The 17,039-nt window shown below is 41.0% G+C and overlaps 1 protein-coding gene across 8 annotated transcripts in view; it reads left to right on the top strand.

The window, feature by feature from the left end:
* Window positions 1–17,039, top strand: part of plch1 (phospholipase C, eta 1) — a 79,318-nt gene that overhangs the window by 49,412 nt on the left and 12,867 nt on the right. For all 8 annotated transcript variants that reach the window (XM_020050495.3, XM_020050484.3, XM_034293533.1 and 5 more), the window contains exons 7-13: window positions 808–1,011; window positions 1,196–1,316; window positions 8,956–9,127; window positions 12,212–12,319; window positions 13,999–14,154; window positions 14,849–14,911; window positions 16,619–16,713. In XM_020050495.3, coding sequence (XP_019906054.2) covers window positions 808–1,011; window positions 1,196–1,316; window positions 8,956–9,127; window positions 12,212–12,319; window positions 13,999–14,154; window positions 14,849–14,911; window positions 16,619–16,713 — 919 coding nt within the window. The remainder of the gene's footprint in view (window positions 1–807; window positions 1,012–1,195; window positions 1,317–8,955; window positions 9,128–12,211; window positions 12,320–13,998; window positions 14,155–14,848; window positions 14,912–16,618; window positions 16,714–17,039) is intronic.

The raw sequence follows: 17,039 nt of genomic DNA, 5'->3' as shown, positions 1-17,039 counted from the left end.
AGCCTTCGTTTCGATCAGCCTTGGTTTCTCCTCGCTGCAGGCTTTATCCTCTTTCTCCTTCATCATGTCCTGCTCCTCCCCGCGTCCTTCTCCTCGCACTCTTCGCAAACTTTTTTCCTCCTGCTTTGCCCCCCCCACCTCCTCCACCTCCAACCTCCCATGATCAAAGGCATGCCTCTCCGCGATTAACGCTCTCCTCATTTCCATCCCCTGAGAATTGAAAAAGCACTAGTTTGTGGAGAAATGCAGTCAGCAGTTTCTGTTTGCATTAAAGCGCTCTATTCTGGCAGTAAAACTCAGTTACTCTTGCTGCCCTGTGAAGCAAAACACATGCGCTTTCTCCAGATCACTGACCTGGAAAGCGTATAAAATCACTGAAAATGTTCTACACCCGGACACTGACATCTCTTCGTCGAACAAGTGCTGTTGCTTCCCAAAGACATTTTCTTTTTTTCCTGATTCTGTTCATGGAGCTGGAAGAACCTAAATATCTGGACATCACTGCTCATTCCACTCCAGTAAACCCTGAATGACACGATGTCTGAATAGCCACACAAAGTATAGGTATGAAAGTGTCCGAAGTTACCTTGGAAGGTGAAGAGATTTTTCCTACTTCGTTTACACTATAAAAAAGAAGCATCCCTAAGCAAATCTGTCAGTCTCGTTCATCTAAACATAAACCCTCTTAGTAAGATTGACCTGGATACAGCTTCTTTTTTTATAAATCTTTTTACCAGTTATCATTGTTTATCATTTGCATGTCTTTATTTATTTTCATTTGATTTATTTGTTTGTGTGTTTGTACAGGTTTCACCAGCTTCATGCGCAGCCCCATGTGTGATGTGTTCAACCCTGAACACCATGATGTGAACCAGGACATGGACCAGCCTCTGTGTAACTACTACATTGCGTCGTCGCACAACACGTACCTGACCGGAGATCAGCTGCTGTCCCACTCCAAGACCGACATGTACGCCTGGGTACTACAGGCCGGCTGTCGATGTGTGGAGGGTAAGGCAGCACACGTGCACGCACACACACGCTCACTCATTGACATGTATGCCCGGACAAACTCCTTAAACATGCCGCCTCCCATCCATCTCCCTCCCCTCTGTCTATCTCCTTTTTCCTTCTGTCTGCCCCCCCCCCGCCCCCCCCACCTTGTGTCTCTCTCTTCCTCCCTCTCTGTCTGTAGTGGACTGCTGGGATGGTCCTGATGGTGAACCTATGGTCCAGCACGGCTACACTCTCACCTCCAAAATCACGTTCAAGTCTGTCATTGAGACCATCGACAAATATGCCTTCATCAACAACCCGTAAGTACCCCATTTCCCTCCATTCTCATTATGCGCATGTGTATATTCACGCCCTGCGCAAAGATACTCCACTCCTCCACTGCGGTATTGATCTGAGAATTATCCGTCTGTTGTGTGTTTTTTCTGGTAATTTTCCAACGGTCCTGCAGGCTCGTTAGAGGGTGTGTTCAAACGGAGAGATTCCATACTGTGCTGGGATGGTGATCCCCAGACTCACAGGTCTGTTATGTCTCCATCTCTCTGGTAAAGAACCAATTAGAGCAGAAGTAGCTCTTCTCAAATGGTTTATTTCGAGAAACTCCTTATTTCAATATTATGTAATGTCTCTTTCAACTAGGTTTATTTAACAAAAATTATTTCAAATATTTATTTAAATAAAAAAAGGCATTGGGATTTGTCATCGTTAGAGGCAGAGAGATACCTGATTTGTCTGGCCTCTTCCTGAAACATTCTCTGAATTCAGTTCAAAGGGGCGTAATTTGCATGGGGAACATTTATTTACATTGCCAAAGCATGTGAACATTTTGAAAAATTATTACAAACAAAAGGGAAATAAACACTCAAATTCTAAGTAAACATTGAACACCTAAAAGTTGCAAAATGATTAAGACATTTCAAATATTAGCCATGTGTAGTGGTGTAAAGATATGTAAATTATTTAAGTACAAATGGCAAGTGGCATATTTTGCTCTGCTGGTTGACCTTTTCAAAAACTTTGCTGCTGTGCTCTAACCATTGCACATCAGGAAACAGATAAAAATGTTATGTTAGATTTATTTTCAAATAATTTGCAGGTCTATATAATCAGAGGGGAAAATGTCTCTCTCTTGTGGGTGTATGTTTGGCAGGAGGTGCAGCTCTGTTTATGGGCAGTACTGTATGGCTGGTCTTCTCATCTGTGGCGTACTTTTTTGGTAGCAAAGATATGCTCACTCAGTCAAGGTTTAATTTCAACTTGATAACAGTGGTCAGGTATTCTTCCATTGTGTAGGGCTGTTTCTGAGTCGATATTTGGTTTATACTTTCCAATATGAAGTCCTCGTTTTGTTTTCTAATGAATTGGTTAGGTCTAACTATGTTGCTCCCCCTGGAATCTGCTTGGTCTGTTTGAGTTGGCGAACAGAGCTCCAAGACCAGCTGGCTGCGAAGGCCCTTTTCCATATATATCTCTTTTGAGGGCTTTATAATTGAAATGTGTGTGAAGAGTTCTATTTCTTTGTTTGTTTGTTGAACGTAACAGCTATTTTCTAGTCTTGGTTCTGCAGAACATTTACTTGTTAAGAGTAGGGTTCAAGTTGCATCCCTGTCTCACATCTTGGCCCAGAGGGAAGAAATCTGTGTGTTTATTGACAATTTACCATGTGTTCCTGCTGTAAAGCTGTTTTTATTTATTTATTCAGGGAAAACACTGAGAACAGGTTCTCATTTACAAGTTTGCCCTGAGATACAATTTAAAAAAACTAAGAAAAGGAGAAAGAAAATACTAATTACTAACATTAACATATCTAACAATTAAATATTTATTACATTCAAATCTAATTATACAAATGTAAATATTAAATTGACTAGGATGAGTGCAACAGATCAAAATTCAGTACATATATCAACAACAGAAACTATCAGCAATATAAACTTGGTACATTCTTGAGCTTAATCCACCTAAGTGGGTTATAAAAACTTGAAAGCAGTTTTATCTAGCTCAGTGACCACCCTAGGTATATCATGTGTTAACTGGTGACTTATTCTTCTACTGAAATTTGTAGTTTAAGAGTGATTTCAGACAAGCTGGATGTTTCAGTATCGCACATACGGATTCAGACTCTGACTGAGATTCTTTTAGGCAACTAAGAAATTTGTAAAACTTATTAGAAAAGCAAAATCAGTTCATTATGTAAATCAGTTCATTATGTAACTATAAAATCAAAACAAATATTTGTAAAATGAAAAGTCTTGGATGAATCAAGGTCTCGATGTGCCTTTAACTTTGAGTTGTCAAGGCTGAGGAGGCTGGACACAGGCGCAGAGTAGAGGGAAGACATCCTCTTAATGTCTTGCATCCCAAACCTGGTTTAGCAACCATCTATTAACTGAAGGTGGGTGATATACAGCTACAATTGTTACAGTAGAATTCTGTCCCAGGCCAACTACAGACCTAAGACCCGAAACTCATATTGCCTTGGGGCAGTGAGAGACTGCAGTATAGGGAGTGATATTTCTTTTGGTAAAGATGTTGTTACTGCGAGCCTAACTCTCTCTGTAACCATCCAATGCCATCCAATGCAATTTCAGAATCAACTGTTTTCTTAGATAATGTTTCAGATGAAAATAATATGTTTTCATTCATTGGTGGGGCCCAGATCTTAACGGTCAAATTAGACAGCAAATGTATTTCATTTACACTGCCTTTGGAAAGTATTCAGACCCCTCCACTCTCTCCAATTTTTTTGGGTTATGGAATTTTTAATAAATGTTTTTGCTGTCAGGTTACACACATTATCCCATAATTTTAAAACTTATGTGTCGAATTATTGAAAAAGTAAACTTAATTCTGTTCTTTTTAGAAGTGCCATTAACAGCAATAACAGCTTTGAGTCTACTTGGGTATGCATCTATCAGCTTTTCACACCTGGATTTGGGCAGTTTCTCCCATTCTTCCTGGCAGATCCTCTCAAGCTCTGTCAGATTGGATGAAATTCATCAGTAGTGCAATCTTCAGGTCTCGCCACAGATGTTCAGTGGGGTTCAAGTCTGGGACATTCACTCAAGTACGCACACAGACTAGAACTGAAACCACTCCAGTGTTGTCTTGCCTGTGTGCTTCGGGTCGTTGTCGTGCTGAAGGAGATATCTTTGAAAAACATTCCATTCTTGTTGTATCTATTAAACATTGTTTTTAGGTCAACAATATATATTAAAAAGGGTGTTAATTAACTTAATTCATTGTTTTTTTAAATAGTTCTATAATGCCATCTGCACTCATATTTTTTTGCTTTTCAGTGATACATAGGTCTTTTCTTCTGCGATACTGAAACATCCATGTTTTTGTGTGGGTATGTATGAGTATCATTATTTTCATCTTCAGTCTGAACCTACACAATGATGTGTAACTACAGGTGTTGACAAGTGAATATCTGGTAAATAGTAAGGAGACAATTCCATAGTTACTGTAGAAGCTACCACTAACCATGCATTTTTAATAATGACATTGTCAGTTAAACTTTAAACACTAAGTATATTTTTACTCACATATATTTAACTATTTCAGATATCATAACAGTGCACAAGCAAACTATTTTCTGTCAATGTATCATCTTGTCTCACCAGTGTTGTGAGCGGGAGCGTGAGAAGATTTGATTAGTTTTTTACTGTTTGCTGTTATGTCGCCATAGACATCCTCGCCTGGTCTGTTTTCTTTAGTTCCCTGTCATGTATTCTTGAATGCATCAGGTATTCTTGAATGCATCAGGTTGGCATATATGCGAGTATGCAAGTCCTGGGTTGTAGTTAATGTTAAAACACACATCTCACATACTCACACATACACACATACGCTTGCACATTCACATATGCTCATGATTGAGCTAGAATGCATGCAAGGAAATAAACGCAGGAAAATACTGGAGTCTGCTGTTGACGATACTGGATTTCCCAGAGGTGGTTGTTCATGCATATTAGGGTCAAATCGGTTTCTCCTTTCATGGATTGGGATGACCTTAAATATTTGGAAGAAGCCAGAGATGAGTAGATCAGTTTGAAGCTTTTGAAAACTGTTTTGACTTTGTGGTTTGTCTATTTAATTTAGTTTATTTACCTTCAACACCACAGACCTATTGGATTTATATTTTGCCCTATATTGCATTTACATTGATTGGAGAACTTCAGTAACTGATTAAAGTTCATAAAATTTATTTGGTTTTGGTCTTGGCATTTTGTTATAGGGCACAAAAACGTTGGAGAACTGGTTTATCCAGACATCTGTATTTTGTATTGGCAGCTGTGTATGTTTTTTTGTTTAGCTTTTGCAAATTTTTTAAGAGTGGTTTATCTGACATGCTGTTCTTGCTTTTTCGTTGTGTGTGTTTTATACGATTTTAGTTTTTTACCACAGAGAAGGAATAGACCCTGTTTTTCTGGGTCAGTGTTTTTGGTTGGGTTAGTTCATTCGCTTCTTTCTTAGGCGTTTGCATTCTTCATGAAAACCTTTGTCAACTGTACATTTTCTTAGGTTTTCTGGTTGATATTTTTAGATTTGATAGGAATGCTGACGGGCATACATATTCATGCTTTCTCACGCATGCCTCGATTGAATATCGGTCTTTCCTAGGAGGCTATGCTTTTTTGCTGTGATCTGATATGGGTGTCAGTAGGCAGTGAGCTCTCTGAGAAACTCTGGGTTGACGTTGATGCTAAAAATAGTCTACAGTACTGCTGCCAAGGTATGAGCTAGGTGTATCTACCCTATACTAACTATGTACAGACCAAGAGTGTGACAGCTGCAGGATTTCTGACCTATTTTTGTTTGGTAGTTTTGTCATAGTTGTGTCTCTGCGGGCATATTGTGGAGGGAACGCTCTCACTTCCTGGTAGGTGTTTGTCCTCCTGTGTGTTGTGTCAGGTTCTTTTAGGTCGTCCCCAGGCTTTGAAATAGTTAATATGCCCCTCTTGGGTCGAGAAGCTGCCATCATTAATGTATGAGGTCTCTGTGGGGGAAATAAGCATCACACAGGAGGACATGTTTCTCTGTTGAGGTAATTTCCACGTTTACTTCTAGCAAGATGTACAATGTTCCTGTTTTGATGAATTTACTGTAATGGGGAAGGTCAGATCTACATTTTACATTAGAGTACTTTAGCTGACGCTCTTCATTATTGATATCATACATTGTAGTACATTTATTATTTCTAGTAGACAGATTTTTTTTACAGCAGGAAGGAGTGGGGGTGAATGAGACAATTGAAAGATAGAGATGATTCGTAGCCTTAATGGTATGTGAGGCGAATTGAAAGGACCAACCCTGCTTAGCTTCAGAGGCTGAACAGTGGGATGCAGAGTGCTACAGTGCCCCTCAAATGTATTCACCAACCTTAGGACTTTTCCATATTTTATTGTGTTACAACATGAAATTTAGATACTTTTTAGTTGTTTTCCTTTTGCCCATAAAGGCCTCTTTTGTGAAGCACCTGGGCTATTGTTGCAGTATGCACAGTGTCTCCTAGCTCAGCCATGGAATTCTGTAACTTCTTTAAAGTTGCCATAGATCTCTTGTTGGCCTCCCTGAGTAGTGCCTTTCTCTCATGGATGCAGTTTTTTTTAGGACGGCCTGTTCTAGACAGATTCACAGTTGTCTCATTCTCTCCATGTCTTAATAATGGACTTCACTTTGCTCCAGGGGACATTCGGGGCCTTTGATATGTTTCTATATCCTACTGCTGATTGGTCCCTTTGAAGAACCTCATTCCAGATTTGCTTTAATGTTCCATCGTCTTTGTGATGTAGTTTTTGTTAGGAATCATACTAACCAACTGTGGGACCTCCCTGAGATTGGTGTATTTAACCAGAAATCATGTAAAATACATGATTATAAAACACTCATAGCAAAGGGATTGAAAACTTTTACAGTTGATTATATTCATTTGTGTCTGTCTTCCGCTGTGTTTTTGTGTTCCACTGTGTTTCTGTCTTCCAGTGTTTTTGTCTTCCACCGTGTTTCTGTCTTCCACCATGTTTCTGTCTTCCACTGTTTTTCTGTCTTCCACTGTATTTCTGTCTTCCACTGTGTTTCTGTCTTTCACTGTGTTTTTGTCTTCCACTGTGTTTCTGTCTTACACTGTGTTTCTGTCTTCCACTGTGTTTCTGTGTTCCACTGTGTTTGTCTTCCACTGTGTTTGTCTTCCACTGTGTTTCTGTCTTCCACTGTGTTTCTGTGTTCCCCTGTGTTTGTCTTCCACTGTGTTTCTGTCTTCCACTGTGTTTCTGTCTTCCACTGTGTTTCTGTCTTCCACCGTGTTTCTGTGTTCCACTGTGTTTCTGTCTTCCAGTGTTTTTGTCTTCCACTGTGTTTCTGTCTTCCACTGTGTTTCTGTCTTCCACTGTGTTTCTGTCTTCCACCGTGTTTCTGTCTTCCACCGTGTTTCGGTCTTCCACCGTGTTTCGGTCTTCCACTGTGTTTCGGTCTTCCACCGTGTTTCGGTCTTCCACTGTATTTTTGTTTTCCACTGTATTTTTGTTTTCCACTCTTTCTCTGTGCTGCCTCTGTCCGCTCCTTTGTATACTTCTCAGTTGCAGCATCCCCCATTGCCTGTCTCATACTCTTTCCCATCTTCCGTCCCTGTCCCTGTTCCTGAAACACTCTTGACAAGCCATCCAGTCACAAATTCAGCTGGAGTTTGTTAACACCTCTCACACATGTACAGTTCATATGCCCTCACAGGCACACACAACCAACAGTTTTGCTTGGGAATGTCATTTATGTAACTGTGAACCTTTCAATTGCTCCATAACAGTGCAGCAGGAGGCAGCCAGGTAAATGAGCCGTTAATGTGTCATGGGGCATTAGAGACTGGAGGATGCCATCGCGTTGTTGTGCAATTAGCTGGCTAATTAGCCTTTTCTCAGAATGGCTGAGGACGCGTAATGGGTGGAATGGAGAGATTGTGACACTCTTTTATGAAATGATTGACGTGGCAATTTGCTATCCCTCACTCTTTCCCTCAGTTTCTCTTTATCTCTAATGCCACATGCTTCGATGAATGTGTACTACACGCAACTGGAGAAATGTCAGCGCCCACACGGTTACACTTGACGTTCAAGTCCAGCCCCTCGTTTACCATTACCCAGGCGATAGAGAACTGTATGAGTGAATGTCTCTCAGGATGTGTATACATTTAAGCAATGGTCTCACTGTATGTGTGTGTGTCTTTGTGCGTATTCTGGATGTTAAAAAAACATATGACATTTTAGCTGAAGCTGCTTTCTCGATACAAGACATTTCACTTCCTCCATGTGAACTTACACACAGTGGAAATAAGTATTGTGCACCATATCTTGCATTTCCTCCGGGCTATTCTGTATGAGATTGAGTCTGAGTCAGTGCTTTCGACACTTTTAGCAATGGCAAAGATGCAATCGCAGTTGTAGTTGTTTTTTTATATTTTGGTAGGATGTCAATTTTGGATAGTTTCTTGTGAAGAGCAATATACTTCCCAGCTGGCATCCATGCATCCAATTTTGTGATATCAAAGTCATATTAATGGCTTTGTCTCCTCTCAGTAGCTCCCAATTGGCTCGGGAGAGTCTGCGATTGGGATGTGTGTGTTCTGATTAATTCCCTGCCACGCCATGCTGCTTTATATTGCAGCGCTCGCTTAACCTGAAAGTCAGCCTGACCAATGTACCAGAGGAGAATCCTCCTCTAACAAGCTTGCAGGTTCCTAACTCACGTGGAGTCTTGAGAGTGCAGCATGACCCAAGGGGAAACCGTTTCCTAGGCCAAAATGCACAGCCTTTAATGAGACTCCCGCCAACGGCCAGTGTGGCGCAACCATAGCTAGAACCCAGGCTGCAGTGTCACACTACATTTAGCACCACTCGGACAATCCCTGAGATATCAATTCTCTATTATTTATCTCTCTATCTCCAGGTACCCAGTGATCCTGTCCATAGAGAACCACTGTAGCATCCAGCAGCAGAAGAAGATAGCCAAGCACCTGAGAGAAATCCTGGGGGACAAGCTCGATCTGGGAGATGCTCTCCACAGAGATTCCAAAGAGCTTCCCAGCCCTCAATGTCTACAGGGGAAGATCCTCATCAAGGTAGACATGCGCTTGCAGTACGCGCTTCTTTCCTAATCTCTCCCTGCAGCATTTCTTCACTCCGTCCACACCCCCCCCATTGGTTTTCTCCAGTGAGTATTTTGCAACAGAGACAAAGGGGTCCCACTGGGGAATGCTGAAAGAGCAGAGAACTGAAAGAGATGGAGGGGACCAACTGGGACTGTTTTTAATTGTTTCTCTGGAGATACTGTGTAAAGGAGAGATTCAGCCCCAAGTGCAGACTGTCCGAAAGTAAAGAACAATTGGAGAAATAAAAATAATATTCAAATCCTGTTCACTTTAAAACAATTACTTAATAAAACAATGAATAATTAAAATGTATTCTGCAGAGACTTTGTATTAGCAGCCGGCACATAGGGCTCATACGGATACCCAGTATAGAACAGCATCCAGACAGCAATGCAAATATTGTTTAGAAAAAACTCTCTAGATGAAAGGGAAAAAAAATATATATATAAAAAAAAAAAATAGGAAGAAACCTTGAGAGGTGCCCGGCTGTATCGGGTGCAAAGTCCTCCTCTTGCTGTGCTGGTGAAGATCTCCTCTTCCTTCAATGTGTCTTATCGGGTTTGGCTGGGAGCATGAGGTGGGAGTGGGGTGAGACTATGGTTGGAAAATGAGCGACTGTCAAAAAAATGTGTGAAATTAATGAGGAGAAGAAAGGGATGAAAGGATGAAAAGTAGGCCACCGTATTAGTCATGGTAGGAGGAAGAGAGGGATGAAATGTTGGGTATTCAGTCGAGGAGTGACAGGCTGTGGGGCACAGGCCAGTGTTCTACCAGTCACACACACACATTGGGATGGAGTAGGATAACCAGACCAGGGCCTGTAAAGAGTAGGCATGCATGGTAGGAAACCTATTTATTGCGCACATACACACACACACACTGATGACAGAATAGAAAACAGCGACCGACAGTGGCTTAACTTGATTTGAGTGAAAGGAAGAAAGTCTATCAGATTTATCAGCACAGTTCTTGACCAAACCACAGTGTCGTCCCAGTTTGGTTCTAGAGACGTCATAGCTGTGAAGTGGGCAAAGTATCTTCAAACACATTGGCTCCTGGCAAGACCATACTCTTACTAGGACAGTTCTTTTGGAAAGCTCAAGTGTATCGCCTGTTCATTTGTCTTTGTTGCTCTCTTGCAAGCAGTTGCTTTAAACAAGATCCCATCCAGCCACACACATACAACACTGTTTCCAAAAAAGTTAGAGACGTATGCAAATAAAAAGAGAATGCAGTGACGTGCAAATCATGTATCCCTGTATTTAATTGAAAATAGTACAAATTCAACATATCAAATGTTGAAACTGAGAAATGTTATAGTTTTTTGGAAAGATACATGCCCATTCTGAATTTGATGCCAGCAACACGTTTCAAAAAGGTTGGGACGGGCATGTTTACCACTGTGCTGCATCACCCCTTCTTTTACCAATTCTCTGTAATGGTTTGGGAACTGAGGACACCAATTGCTATAGTTTTGAAAGTGGAATGTTTTCCCATTCTTGCTTTATAAAGGATTTCAGCTGCTCAACAGTTCGGGGTCTCCTTTGTCGTATTTTTTGTCTCATAATGTGCCAGACGTTTTCAATGGGTGACAGGTCTGGCCTCCAGGCAGGCCAGTTTAGCTCCCGGACACTTTCTATGGAGCCATGCTGTTGTAATACATGCAGAATGTGATTTGGCATTGTCTTGCAATGTCTTGTCCCTGAAAAATACATTGTCTGGATAGTCACATACAGTATGTTGCTCCAAACCCTTTTACATATTTGTTCAGCATTAATGGTGCCCTCACAAATGTGCAAGTCACCCATGCCATGTGCGCTAATGCACATCTGTACCATCATGGATGCTGACTTTTGAACTGTTCCTCTAAAGAATAATATTTGTTTTTAATGCAGTGCCACCTGAGGGCCAAAGATTTGTTCTTGTCCCTTGTATACAGATATTTCTCTAAATTTTGATTTCTCTAAAATGTTGATTAATTTTACATTGAGAAATGTTATTCTTAAATTGTGGCACTATTTGCTTGCGCAGTCTTTCACAGAGCAGTGAACCCCTCCTGATGTTTAATTCTGAAAGACTCATCCTCTCTGGGATGCTCTTTTATACTCAACCATGTTACTGACCTGTTGCATAACACTTTTCCAGTCTTTTGTTGCCCCTGTCCCAATTATTTTGAAACATGTTGCTGGCATCAAATTTAAAGTGGGCATATATTTTTCAAGAAACAGTAACATTTCTCAGGTTCAATATAAGATATGTTGTCTTTGTATTAATTTCTATTGAATATAGAGTTTGTATGTTTTGCAAATCATTGCATTCTGTTTTTCATTATATTTTGCACAGCGTCCCAACTTTTTTGGGAACAGGGTTGTACGTGGTAACACCACGATGGTAGACAGCAGTCCACATTGTAAAAACAAAACATCACCCTTTGTATCCTGAGAGAAAAGGATCGCTCGTATCTCTAAACAGGAGGGTTCACTTTCACCCAGGTCTCACAAGGTGGAAAAGCAATATTGATGTTCTATAAAAAGCTTTCCTGCCTCTCACAACTACCTCTGTCTCCATCCTCCCCTAGAGATGCCGTTCTCCTTTTAACTACTGAGGGAAGAGCGGGAGGTGTGGGGGGCTGTATAAGAGGCGGAGAGAAAGAACAGCTTCGAAGGCCTCCACTGTCAACGCAGACGTGTCATAAAACGGGCTGCTCATTTGCTAGACGAACTAAGCGATGTGAAGAGAGATTGCCTGGCTGACGGCATGTGCTGTGTGTTTGGGAACTATATAACTCCTGGTTTAGCTGAGTCAGTTATAATGGAAGATGTGTGTAGGTGATATGATGGTGTTGGTTTTCTTTTCACTGTCCCACTTGTGTTTAGTATAATATAGAGCTTTTTCCTTTGTTCCTTCTTTCTATTGGTTCTTTCTTTCTGTCCTTCCTTACCTCCATGTCTCTATTTATTTTTCTCCCTCTCTCTTTCTTTCTCCCTCTTACTTCCTAATTCCTCTCTCTCTTTCCATCTCTCTTTCCAACATGTCTCCAATTTCTTTCACCAGGGAAAGCGACTTCCCCTGTACCTGGCCGCGGATGTTGAGGAGGGGGAGGTGTCAGATGACGACAGCGCTGATGAGATAGAGGACGACTTCAAACTGAAGAACAGCAGCGTAAGTTCCAGCTGGGTTGAAGCCTAAGTTCTAGCTGACACCCAACTGCTTTTATCCCTTTAGCACTCATGTACAGTTCAATAGTGGCCTGTGCAGTGTGAACGCCTGTTGTCACAGAAAGAAGTAGAGCAATAGGCTCCAAGAGACAGCATTGTGATGCCAGAAGTTCTGCACTAATTGGACCATAATGCTGAGGTATGATGGATGATTAACGATGATTAACTCGAGTTGCTTTTGGGAGCTGTTGGTTGTTAGTGAGCCTGTCACAATCTGAACTCAAGAGTTCTGGAATTAGAAGTCTGAATGAATGGTTTGTGGAATTGAAGAATCCAGTTCCTATCGTTAAGTTTATTGGCTTTTTTTTATACTGGTTATATCTCTGAGGAGTTACAAGCAGTTGAACTAAGAAGTTGTTAAGGCTTGTTTTTATCGGTTATCGACTGCATTATTACTTTTTGGATTAGATCCTGTTAACTCATAGTGTCTATAGAACATTTATGCATATACTATGTGAAGACCGCTATTTATTGTGTTGTCGTTCCACGTTATATTGGTTTCCATGTGCTGTAGGAGCTACACCTGATCTAGGATCAGCCAAGTCTCTCTAAATATTTATCTTGAAGATAAATTATTTAAAAGGGATTAGATTTTTTATTGACCTATTGTTTTTTTTAACAGATTGCTTTTCTTTTGTCCTTCTATAGCAGCAACTAGTTTTAGCAGCATACATTCTTTGTCACAGCGGATACACAATCTCATAATGAATCTTATTTTGTTTGTTGGAATACTTGGGAACAGATTTCATAAATGAAAGGTCATTAGCTGGAAATGTTTATCCTTTATTTTATGGGGAAAAAGATATGAAATCTGCTAAACTAGACCAGAGCCCAGACTGTTGGATCAACTAATCCATATTATTTTTAAACCCCAAAACAAAACACTGTCCCCTGTTTTTAGAGGTTTGGAGTAATGTACTGGGTAATATTGTCCCAGATCTGTTGTTGGAAGCAGTTGTAGCACAAGCTGAATTTAGCAAGGCGCTCACTTGGCAGCCTCAAGGGCAAGATCCTTGCAAATATAAATTTGCTCCCATTTGGCATTAGCTGTGAAGAAACCAGTGTCTGTTTTTGTGCGTATGTGTTCTTTTATTCAAAATCGTAGGCAGCAAAAATCAACAGCTCATCTCTTCTGTGAATGCTTCATTTACATTTGTGCAATTGCATCGTTTCAATTTGCTCTGGTACAGTGCGTCCATTTATTAGACGATTATCTTTCACAACAGTACAGCAGATTATATCAAACGAAAAGCCCAAATTAGTATGACATGCCGAAGAGTCCTACAAAACACATTTCCGGATATCCTTAATATCAACCACGTAGTTAACAAGTAGGGCTTCTTGGAAATGGCTGCATCGTCTATAACAACAATGCTAACAATCATGAATTGTATTTGTACAGCCCCTGTCTACTGAGGTACTCAAAGTGCTTTATGTAGGATCTCACCTCATCCACCAGATGTATGTCTGCCTGCCTGCCTGCCTGCCTGTATGCCTGTCTGCGCCGCAAGCCCTGCCAGGGCCACACTAATGACCTGGTGTGTTCCACCAGAGACAGATGGCTTCACAACCATGACTGACTCAACTGTCCGCCCTCCGTCTGTCTCGTCCCCCCCCCTCCAGAGTAATGGTCACCACCAGGTGGAGAGTCACATCAGGAAGAAACTGGACTCTCTTTTGAAGGAGTCTCAGATCGGGGACAAGGAGGACGGCGACAGCTTCAGCATCCGAGCCCTGCTGAGGGCAACGCACGGGGGCCTGCAGAGGAACCTACGGCCGGTGATGAAACACACACACACTCACTCATGCACACACACACAGGCACACATGCGCACACACATGCACACAGACACAAACGCACGCAGGTCTGTGCCTAAGGGTCTTTCACTGAAAAATACATTGTTATGGAGGAAGAAATAAAATCGTCGAATTTAATATTTAATTTCCCTTCCTGTTTTGGTTCTATTTATAGAAGAATATGTGTTTGAACATCAGTTTCAATGAAACATGTTTCCCACCGTGTGGGCCAAGAGCTAGGTAACTGTTACATTACAAAAATAAGGATAAGTATATAAACAAGAATGTGAATGAAAGTGATGATGTTTAAAATGTGTAAGTTGATATTTCATGTATACATTTGAAGTGGTGACTTCTGAGCCTCAGACACAGCAGGCTACCTACTGTAAGCACAAGCCGCTGTGTCCACGCTCACGCTTTATGCTGACTCAGCTTGAAGCTTGAATGAAGCTGTATATTCTTCTGAATGGAGAACTTATCAACTGGGAAGTAACTAAAGGAGACCACTCGGTGTGAGCGTCATTTCTTAAAACGAGTGATAACCGTTATGACAGCTGAATGACATCTCACACTCTGCCTCTATACAAAGTGCTAATGGGGTTGTAATACATGCACACACACAAACTGTCCCTAAGCTTCTCATCTTATTTAATTTGTGTTTATCTTTCCCCTGTAGAATCCCAAAGAGGGACTTAAAAAATCCCAAAGTCGCTCCTTTATCAGCAACCTCAAGCAAAAGGTGAGATCATCTGACCTTCCATTAATCTATTTTTCTTCCCAGATTGTCATATCCCTTTTGATTTATGTCAGATATCTTTGTCCACAATGTCCAGATTCGGACTACAAATCGATATTTTTTATTTTCTCTCTATCTAATATCTATGAGAGTTTCTACTCAGACAAACGAATCAATGTCGTAGTCTATGATGGCATTTCGATGTTGAACGTTAAAGTGTCAGGATATTGACGTGTAGACACTGGATCCGGTTTCACGGCTGAAGCTCTGGGCGACTAATTGATTTCAATGTGTCTGTCATCCTGCTACTTGCTGCTGCTTGTGTGTTTGTTACACGTGCATGCATTCTCATTCATTCAGGTAGTTTCCATTCATGTTTTGTTTTTCTCATTCAGGGACTGTCTGAAAGCTTTAATTACATTTCTGTTCATGCATGCGCGCCCGCACTAACTAAACAACACTCATTCGTACAGACATTTTAGATGTTATCATCAGTAAGCCACACTGAAAATGTTCCTGGAGTGTGCTGTATATTATGGCCAAAATTACTATTTCAGATGTTACTGTAATTCTGCGCATACAAAATACTGTATCGTATTGTATGTTATTGCGTCAAAAAAACATCGACCTCTAGTGGAAACATGGTATTGTTGTTCGGGTTCATTAACATAATAACATATATGGAAACATGGCTTGCTATAGGCTGCATTTGTTGCAGTGAGAAAGCTGAACCAATTGAACATCCACGTCACGTGGCTAATCTGCCACATTAAGTATAGAGGACACATTTGACTGCTGGAATTTTCTGAACCTTAAATTTTTGTGCCGTTAGTCATGCCATTTTGGTCTGTTATGCCCTGCAGTTTAGAAGCCTTTGTTTAAGCCTTTAGAAGTCCAAATGATACAAAACATCAGGCATTTATATAGTATGTGAATACATATTAACTGTCAACCTGCGTACAACAATTCTATGAAATGACCACAAAATACTGTGAAATAAATAAATACTCTTTCCTCAAAGGTTGACTTCAGTAATTCTATTGGTCATACATTCAGATAAATGTAGTTTTTTACAGTATATTAAAGTCAATTTTACGGTATTGCATGGAGTAATTACACAACACATGGTTTGATACTGTATTTATGTAACAGCATGTGTACTGTGATATGACATAAACTCCCTGTCCTGCTCCTCCTCCTGCTCCCCTTACTCCTCATCCCAACTTACTGCTCAACACGCCTCCTATTTCTCCTCCACCTGCCTAATATTCTTCCTCCCGCTTCATGTTTGACACTCAGGGGTGTGTATGTGTGTGTGTGTGTGTGTGTGTGTCTATTTTCTACTCCCTGCAGAGCAGCTTAAAGACTATAATTTCTGACACTATTATCCTCTTCTCCACTTCCACGTTAATAGATATGTGTTACAACTTCCTTTACCTTTAACCAGAACACACATGCACGCACACACACACACACACACACACACACACACACACACCACTGCTGGCAGCTTGGCTTTTGAGTGGGCAGAATCACATGCTCAATGAATGACTGTGTAGGCACTCTGCTGTGTTAACCACTTGTTATTGAGCACGAGGCTGGAATGGCCAATTCTAATGGGAACTATATGTGTGTTTTGACACATTGGTGTTCCCTGTGTGTGTGTGTGTGTGTGTCTGCGTGTGTGTCTGCATTTGTGTCCCCCCGCAGAGGCACTCAAAGTCCAAGCTGAAGAGCCAGAGCGCCGACGGAGATGAGGACGGACAGGAGACCTCCGGAAGAGAGGGGGGAGGACAGTTCAACAGGTCTGCTCTCATTGGCTCTTTCTGTCTTCACACTGGCCAATGCTAATGGCTGACTCCTCTTTTGAGAATATGCAGGGATAGGTTAGAAATAGTCTGTTAGTCTGAGGTGGTTCTTTTATTTTGTGAGCTCAAACCTTATACAGTATATTTTAAATGTATTTTGTGTATAAAGTGCCATCCATTATTATTGGGACATTGCTGCATTTTGTCTTTTTCTGGCACTGATTTAAAATCTCCAAATGTATTGACTCTTGCCGACAACAGCAGTTACATTTTCAATGAAGACAAATAAGTCACTTCCACTGGCAACCATACTTGTCCAACCC

The sequence above is a fragment of the Esox lucius genome, chromosome 1, assembly GCF_011004845.1.
Source record: "Esox lucius isolate fEsoLuc1 chromosome 1, fEsoLuc1.pri, whole genome shotgun sequence".
NCBI lineage: Eukaryota > Metazoa > Chordata > Actinopteri > Esociformes > Esocidae > Esox > Esox lucius.
The sequence above is the reverse complement of the archived record's forward strand: the minus strand, read 5'-3'. Positions and strand labels throughout refer to the sequence as shown.